General features: G+C 47.8%; 1 protein-coding gene across 3 annotated transcripts in view; it reads right to left on the bottom strand.

Moving 5' to 3' along the window:
• Nucleotides 1–132: 132 nt before the first annotated feature.
• The window catches only part of CEP85 (centrosomal protein 85), a 36898-nt gene continuing 27851 nt past the window's right edge, over nt 133–9179 (bottom strand). For all 3 annotated transcript variants that reach the window (XM_070458966.1, XM_020909207.2, XM_020909209.2), the window contains exons 9-14: nt 8990–9144; nt 7800–7914; nt 6836–6886; nt 3563–3670; nt 2147–2372; nt 133–1829 (exon numbers count right to left, since the gene is read on the bottom strand). In XM_070458966.1, coding sequence (XP_070315067.1) covers nt 1669–1829; nt 2147–2372; nt 3563–3670; nt 6836–6886; nt 7800–7914; nt 8990–9144 — 816 coding nt within the window. In that variant the 3' untranslated portion in view covers nt 133–1668. The remainder of the gene's footprint in view (nt 1830–2146; nt 2373–3562; nt 3671–6835; nt 6887–7799; nt 7915–8989; nt 9145–9179) is intronic.

Below are 9179 nucleotides of genomic sequence, written 5' to 3'. Positions count from 1 at the left end.
GACCTGCCAGCCAAAGTTCCCTCTTTGCTGCTGTTTGGAGAACTTGACTAAACACCCAGGCTTTGGCCCCAAGAAGCCAAAATGAGGGGTGGAGTATGAGATGATGGCGATGGAAGGCAATGGAAAACTGAGGAGTTTGTTAAATTTTTATTTTGTAAACAAAATAGGCAATACAAACCAGTTGACATAACAAGGATTCATATAAATAACTGCTTATAAACTTTATGAGGAAAAATACCCGTGAGCATGGTGGCTGGGCTCCCAATTCAGGGTGGAGACCAACCGAGCAGCTCTGCTTTTAGTAGGCAGGAGCCCAGAGGCTGGGGGGACAGCTGGGTGGGGATGCTCTGAATGGAGGGTTAAGTCACTCCATAAATAAAACACCAACTTGTAAAAACACTTAAGAAGGACTCTCATTCAGGCCTGGGAGTGAGGTCCAGGATGCTGCCCTGCTAGCCCAAAGCTTAGCAACAATCTCCCAGTGGCTGGCTCTGAACTCCTGAACTGCTCAGGACTCCCCCCTCACACAGCCCTGGCTTGGCCTGGCTCCAGATCTAGAGGCAACCTTGAGCTGGCCCAAGTACCAGACACACACAACTACAAGATGCTCTCTCAACAGAGGCAAGAGAAACCAGAAAGCAGAGGTCCAAAGGCCCCAGAGAAACAACTAAACACAAAACGCTATACCGTGAAGCTGACCTGTACTGGCTACTCTCAAGGAGCCCAGAGCAGGAAAGGGAAAGGACCTCCATCCCCAAACACAAGAGAGGCACAAATCAGAAGGCCAGGTGCTGCCCCAGCCTTGGGGGAAGGGGGTGAGCAGCTTGACAGTTGCCCTGTGGTATCCCAGGGGAAAATCTTGCCCAAACCCAGAAGCACAGAGAAGAGTTTGCGCTGAAAGCCCACGAAGGGGCTGCCTGGCCAGCCCGAGAACACAGGACAGGGGGCTGTGCTGACTACATGGCCGGGCCAAGGGGCACGGCGCAGCTCCAGCGGGGCTCCTGTAAACAGGCATGGTAGCACAGGTGGAAGAGCCCTGGGTATAATCCCTGGGCCCCCAATCCTAGCAAATACTTTGCTAATGAACAGATCACCCTGAGGCATCAGTGAGAACAAGAGCCCTGAGGAAGGAGGAGTGGGCCTGGGCCCAGGAAAGTCCAGAGCCAGCTCAGGCCCAGGAAGGCTGGCAGAGGGCCGGAGGATTCTCAAGTGGCTACTGTTACTAGCACTCAGCCTTTCCTGGCCCTTCTAAGGAACTTTGGGCATCAGCACGACCAAGGTACAGAGTGGGAATGAATGTGGATCCATCCCAAAGGATGGGGAAGGGAGTTAAGCAGCCTGTTTGCCTTTGACATCAGCTTGCTACTGGGAACAGTCTGTGAGGATTTACCTGCAAGTTAATTAGTAACTCACCCTAAAAGAGTGAATCAGGATGACAGGATAAATGCAACCCAACAAGGCAAAGCCAGAGTTGGGCAAGACAAACAAAATTCTCTCATCGGCCCTTGGCCCCACATGCAGGCTCATACCTCCTCCCTCCCACCCCTTCTTTCTGGAAATAGCAGCAGATAGGAGGCAAGAGATTGTCAGGGCAGGACCTGCTGGACGGTGCTCTCAGCAGACCAGATTCTCCCTGGGGGAACACAGCTTGTCCAGCCCCAGCACTCCTCATTGCGTGACACAGTTTTCTCCCATGTCCTGGGCATATCTGTCTGACATGGTGGTCCTTAAGTCCTCGATGTCACGGCGCAGCTGCTGAACCTCTTCCAGTTTCCTCCTGATCACATCTGGCTTCTGAAAATCTAGTTGAGTCCCTGGGTGCTGTGCAGCTGGGGAAGAGAAGAACATTTTGACGGAATATTAATAAGTCAAAAGATACTTCCATGTGGAGGGGGTAGTGTGGACAGGCACTACCCTAAGGCCTGTGGTCTTGGAACATGGCACTTTTTACAAAACAGCTAGGGATAATGGGCTAAAAATCCTGCTGCCTAAGGGCCACTTTTTTATTTGTCCAACACCCAGGTACCCATAAGGATGCCTGCTTCCAGAACAGAGTTACTGAACATCTAACTGGGAAAGGTAGATAGGGGTGAGAGAAGCATGAAAGCCACTCTCTCCTAGGTCCCAGACTGGTCTAAGGACTCACAGTGAATGCCCAGGAGCAGGGAGAGATTGGGATCGTGGCCCTGGGCCCTCTGGGTCACAATGCTACAGACAGCCTGAAGATCTTGAAGACAACTGGCCAATTCCTGGTGCAGCTCAAATGCCAGCTGGGCTGTGTCTGATGAAGATAGGGACCCTGATTGGGCCTGTCGCAGGTGTTCCTGGAGCGTCAGATTCTTCTCAATGAGGTCCTGGTTCTGTACTGAAAGCTGAGCAGATAGATAGGTGAGCATGTTAACTCAGGCCCAGGGAGAGGCAGAGTAACTGCACACGAATGTGGATATACGTGTATGGTATGTCAAGGCGAAGCTATGAGTCAAAGGCAATGCTCCCCCCCCCCACTCCTACCAACAGGCTTTGCGTTGCCACCTCCCCCATCATATCAGGCTGAGCTTCTCCTGCAGGTAGTTGGGCCCACAGGACCGCAGCACTGGGGAGGAGGCTGCACCCCAGCAGACTGAGTCAGTAGCCTCCAGGTTTCTTTCTGTTCAGGAACCAGAGAAGATACTCCTGCTCCTCGGAACTCTATCTGAAGCCAGTAGCTCAGCCAACTCTGTTAGCCAGGCTATTAGAGAAGGCTTAACGTGAACTGTGAAATCTGAGGAGACACTGGTTTCAATCTCTCCCTGCCACCCTGACAAAAGTGGCCATCAGCCAGCTTGATCAGTGTGTGTCAGAGGAATAAAGTGGGCAAGAAAGGCAACATGACAGCTAGTGGCCACTGGGTAGGTGAAGGTTAGGGGGCTAAAGAAGCTGCTGACCTGGAGGACACAGTGCTGAAATGTGTCCTGCCTTTTCAGTCCTTCACCTCGGTGGAGTCAGGCTTCACTACAGAGACCAGCTCATTCACGTATATCTGTGTCTCTTTCTCTCCCTTTCCCACAACACCCTTAACACACTCTCCTTCCCTTCCTACCACTATTCTGTTTTAAAGACAAGGAACAGAGTTCCTCCACTAGTCCCAACCCTTCACCCACACTGGCCATATGACCATCTTTGCTCTGGGAGACTCCTTCCTCAGCACTTGGCCAGTGACCTTGACCGCCCCCTGCTGACAGCTCTGTTTACTCCAGGAGGATCACCAAACCTTCAGTCTTCTTGAACCCTTCATCCCCAATCCTACAAACCCATCACAGCAAGAAGACAAAATAAGAGAGAATGATTTTCCATATCCAAAATGCATTACTGGATAATTACGGCCAAAGATAGGCTTAGGACCTTTAATATAAAGAATGATACCTTTAATATAAAGGATGATGCAATGTTCCTTCTTATTCCTTCAAAAAACCTTAGTAGAGACCTCCTAAAATGTGGGGGCTCTTGTGGGAGTAGGGATGGGTAGAGTACACAGAGAAATGAGGTTTGTAAAGACAATACCAAGAGGCCTGGTGCTGCTCACCTCTTTCACAGCTGTGTGCAGCTGCTGCAGGGCTGTCTCCCTCCTTTGGGCCTCCTCTTTCAGGGTCTGGCTTGTTTCTTCTTCTTGAGCCACTTCCTGCTCTAGGCTCTGAATCCCATGTCAAGGAGGGTGGGAGAACACATCAGAGGTAACAAGTCTGGGTCAGACCACATTGCCTCTGGTCTAGATTACATAATAGTAAAGCCCCACCCTGCCCACGCACTGCTGCTAAGAGATTATTTTAGAACAACCCTGATCTGTGACTTTCCATCAAAACCCTTCTGGAGCCCCTGACCATGTACCAGCCAAGGTCAGGCTCCTCAGAAGAGCATTCTATTACAGGTCAGCCTGGCCTTCACCTATTTCTCTATCTTTACCTCTTTTAACCCACCAAAGAGCCTCCACTCTAGTCACACGGACTGACTACTGGCCTTCATCCCCAAAGCTTCCAGCGCCAATACTGTTGCTCACTTCTCTTCGCTTTTGCCCAGAATGCCCTTCTGCTCTGCCAGTCACCTGGAAACTTCCCACCTCAACCTTCCTTCATCTGCAAATCAGATTCAATGAATCCCAACCTTGCCCTGCTACTAATACTCACGGCTCATGAGTACATTTGTTGGCTGTGCATTTGATTCCTCTCTCTATCAGACCATAACTTTCTCGAGGGCAAGGAATATCTATTCAGTTGAGTTCAATTATTTATTGAGCACTTACTACTGACAGGCACTAGGGATACAGAAAATAATACCAAACAATTCCCGTCTTTGAGGAGCTCACAGCCAAATGCCCTTGACAATTGTTGTTGTTTAGTCACCAAGATGTGTCCCACTCTTTTGCCAGCCCATGGACTGTAGTCTACTAGGCGCCTCTGTCCATGAGATTTCCCAGGCAAGAATATTGGAGTGGGTTGCCATTTCCTTCTCCAGGGGATATTCCCAAACTAGAGATCGAACCTGCGTCTCCTGCATTGGCAGGCAGATTCTTTACCACTGAGCTGCCAGGAAAGCACTGTATATTAAATGCTTTTGACAGAGATGAGAAGTAGAGGGCACTCTCTCAGTCATCTAATCTAGTTATGTATGTGTGTGTGTCTGTGTATAGGGGTGGTCAGGGTCAGGAGAGGGAGGTATATAGACTTGTTATCTTTTGCCTCTCATTCTGTTCATTCCAATTTCCCTCTGGTTTTGAAACTGATTTGGACAAATAAGTATAAATAATATTTCTGAGCTTTTCCATTTTGTTTTAATAAAAAATTAAACAGTCAAGGAGAATGTCTCACCACAATGAAAGACCCAAGGTGACCATTTTGAACCCACCTAATTCTACCAAATTCACCTGACATTTGTCTGAGAAGTCTCACCATGGGTAAATATACATTTAAAATGTTGTGGAGGGCTTCCCTGGTGATCCAGTGGTTGAGGATCCACCTTGCAATGCAGGGGACACCGGTTCGATCCCTGGTCCGGGAAGATCCCACATGCCTTGGGGCAGGTGAGCAAGCCCCTGCGCCACAACTACTGAAGCCTGCGCACCCTAGAGCCTGTGCTTTGCAACAAGAGGGGCCGCTGCAATGTGAAGCGTGCACACTGCAGCTAGAGGGCGGCAACCAGTTGCTCCAACTAGGGAAGGCCCTCTCAATGCAACAAGGACCTAGCATAGTCAAAAATAAATATTTTAAAAATAAATAAATGTTGTCAAGAGTTCCAGGAAACATACTTTGAGATCCATTAAAATCTACTAAAAGCCTCGGATTTTAAATGGATGTAGGGAATTCCCTGACTGTCCAGTGGTTAGGACTCCCTGCTTTCACTGCCAAGGGCCCACGTTCATCTCTGACAGAGAATTAAGATCCTGCAAACTGCACAGTGAGAGCAAAATAATAATAGTAATAAAATAAATGGATGTAAACACTTGCTGCTGCTGCTGCTGCTAAGTCGCTTCAGTCGTGTCCAACTCTGTGCGACCCCATAGACGGCAGCCCACCAGGCTCCCCCGTCCCTGGGATACACCAGGCAAGAACACTGGAGTGGGTTGCCATTTCCTTCTCCAATGCATGAAAGGAAAAGTGAAAGTGAAGTCGCTCACTTGTGTCTGACTCTTAGCGACCCCATGGACTGCAGCCCAGCAGGCTCTTCCATCCATAGGATTTTCCAGGCAAGAGTACTGGAGTGGGTTGCCATTGCCTTCTCCAGTAAACACTCACTAGGTTTGACTGTCTCTTTAGAGGATTTGAAATCTGTGAACTAAATAGACCCACATGATGGCAATGGTAGGACTGAGCTTTCAGCTGTTCCTAGGTGAAGTGCATTTCACCTGTTTTGGTGTGAAAACCTCTTTAAGAATCCAAAGAGAACCTGTACCTAGGATTTCTTGGAGAACCCAGTTAAGGAAACTCCCACTCTGGTCCAAAATAGAAACCAGGAGTTGTCTTTAATTTCTGCAACAGACCTGCCCTCCAGCCTTGCCTCTCTCCAACTGCCAATCTTCTTCCACACAAGTCTGAGCTGCAAACCTGACTACATCACACCCCAACAAAATGCTTCAGTAGATTCCCATCACCTACCTAAAGAATAAAAGCTAACTTCACTGGACAGTCCATAGCCCAGTTCTCCATCTGCCACCTTAATCAATACTAGCAAACGACTTGCAGTTCCATGCATAACCCTGCTGTCACATGCCTTGGTGTTCCTACCCATGCTGTTCCTTCTATCAGAATTTCAATACCCTCCTATGCTAGCCTCCTCACTGCCTGGCTAACTCCTCCTCCTTCTTCAAGGCTCATGGTCTCCAGAAACTTTTCCCTGATCTCCCTGCTTTCAATCACTCTTTGATGCTCCCCCAGGGGAATATGGATGCTCTCACTGCACTGTGCTGAATGAAACCCCTTCCCAACAAGACTGTAGGCCAGAAGCACTGATTTGGTCTCATGCCTGTACTCCTGGATGCGTGCTAAGTCACTTCAATTGGGTCTGACTCTTTGCAATTCTATGGACCACAGCCTGCCAGGCTCCCCTGTCCATGTGATTCTCCAGACAAGAAGACTGGAGTGTGCTGCCAGGCCCTCCTCCAGGGGATCTTAATCACCCAGGGATCAAACCTGTGTCTCTTACATCTCTTGCACTGGCAGGCAGGTTCTTTACCACTAGCACCACCTGAGAAGCCCTAAGCTGGTACTCTTAACACTGAGCAAATCGCATGGCAAAGAATAGGATTGGTTGAATTCTATAAATTCCATCAAGTCCTGCCCATCATATCCCAAGGATTCCAGCTCACCTGTACTTGTGAGTGCAACTGATCAATCTTCTGCTGTTGCCTCTCCACAATCTGAAAGGCAAAGTTATCAAGGACGATTGTAAACACATGCTAATAGTGGAGCCAGATGGCAAGAGGCTGCACTAAGATCTGCGGTTTGACTATTATCTCAACTGGCTACAGACAATTAATAGTGAGAACAGAGTGAAAACAAGAAATATAAACCAGACTCCCTATCCTGGCTACTTAGCTTCATACTCCTGTGCTCCAGTCACAGAGGTTTAAACAAAGAGGAACGCAATGTGGAGGACCCATGACTACCATGGGGAAGTCAGGTGGAGAGAGACACCTTCACCCTGATGACTGTCGGCCAGTAGAATTAACTTCATATACATATACAGTGTACCTTCTAGTTCTTTGGTGAAGGACATGGCTGAAAATTCAGTTTAACGAAGCCAGTCCTGTTCAGGGCTGTGAAAGTTTTTCACTTATAGCTTTGGTCCCACTGTTCGAGGAGGGAACCTAAACAGGTCCAGTGTCCTGTCCTATGAGACCCCAGGTACTCTCTGAACCATTTCTGTGTGTTTTCTGCTGACATTCAAACAAGTCTCTCTGGTAGGTCCTGGGCTCCTCCTTCTATGCTGAATTAGGGTCACCTCACTGGCTAAAACTCTGCTCAGTGCAAGAGGTTCTGTAGAGGGCCTGAGCCATGAAGGAAGTGTACCAAGCTTCAGTGCACTATTTTGGTACATCTAAGTTTGGATATTCAGAGGCATGTCCTTCCCTAACTTTGCTTGCCAGTACTAAGGATGGCTATCTAAAATGTGAATTTATTATGCAGGGATGGCTTCTGGGAAAAGGGAGGAAAAACTCTGGGTAACAGATCCTAGGGGGTTCGGGGTCAGAAATTCATGGTTCCCTACCAAAACCCAATCTTCTGCTTCCTCTAAGCCTACCCCCTTACAGCCTGGACGCCTTCAGTCACCTTTCGAAGGGAATCACATTCCTTCTGCCAGGACTCCATTTCTACTTGGGGACCTTGTCCTTGTTGAGCTGGACCTTCTCCACTGGCATCTTCCACACACTGCTTATCTTGCAGGCTGAAAGACAGTAGCCTCTTCAAGAACTCTAAATCAGAGAGATGTGGCTTTGATTCCTGATACTGCTGTTTACTGGGCAAGACAAGTAGGCCCTTCCAAGTCATAGCTGGGGATAATTGCTTAGGTCTGTTTAAAGTAGGGAATGCCACACAGAAGCTGCTTGCTCAATCTATGTTAGTTCCCTTCCCTAGAGGTCAGCATCTATACAATGTGCCAGCAATTCTTTACCTACCCAAGGCTTCTTTATTCTTTGTTTTGATATTTAAAAGTAAACATTCATCACACGTATTTAAATTACAAAAGTCACACATACAGGATAGAGAAATTTTAGAAAATACAAAAAACCCCAAAAGTTCTTTTTTCTTTGCACACCCAATCTGGAACAGACCCAACTTTGTCCCCTAACCACAATCACTTTCATCATGGGCCATATGCTGAGATAAACAACAGGGTTACTGTGGTTGAATGTGGGATGAGAAATCCAATCCATCCCATCAAAAATTGGATTTGGTCCAAAAGCTGTTGAAACACAGCCACATTTTCAGAAACTGCTATTAATATGGAAGAAGTTCCCAAGACACCCTGAGAGTACATTATAGCATCTTGTTTTGTTCTCAGAACCTGCTGTGGCAATTGAGAGAAATCCCTAGGGCTAAGGAGAAGTAACAGATGTTCCTGGTAGCCTTCACAAGATTCACCATGTGGATAACCCTCAGTCATCAGCACCAGGATCTACTTCTGCAAATACAGATACTCACTTCCCAGTTTATAAAGTGCTCCCATTCATTCAACACATACATATTCAAGAATTATTACCCAATACTATTATGATGCCAGGCACTGGGTTGCATCTTTTCAAAGAACAGTGGAAAACCCCGCTGCACCACTATACCACCCACATTCCATCTCAAAGGCACAGTCCCTGCTCATAAACAGTTTTCCTATTACTTACAATCCAAAGAAAACAAAGCTCAGAGAAGTAAGTGAGTTGCCCAAAGTCAAACAAGCAGTGAGTAGGGTAGCCAGGACCAGAACCTAGCTCTCTGCTTCTTTCTAAACCCTCAGGGGTATTTACCTATGTCGAGTGGAGGAGAAGTCAGCTTCCCTCTGTCTCAGGCTTTCCAGTTGAACTTCCTTTTCTCTGCAGGCTGCCTGGGTCTCCGCCAGCAAACTCTCCAGCTTGATCACTCTCTCCTGCAGCTCTGTGCTCTTCAACTCAGAATCCTTAAGCTGAGAGACAGGATTCCATACTTAGGTCAACAAGC

The sequence above is a fragment of the Odocoileus virginianus genome, chromosome 30 (assembly GCF_023699985.2).
Source record: "Odocoileus virginianus isolate 20LAN1187 ecotype Illinois chromosome 30, Ovbor_1.2, whole genome shotgun sequence".
Classification (NCBI taxonomy): domain Eukaryota; kingdom Metazoa; phylum Chordata; class Mammalia; order Artiodactyla; family Cervidae; genus Odocoileus; species Odocoileus virginianus.
Note: the sequence above shows the minus strand (reverse complement) of the source record. Positions and strands in the feature narration are given on the sequence as shown.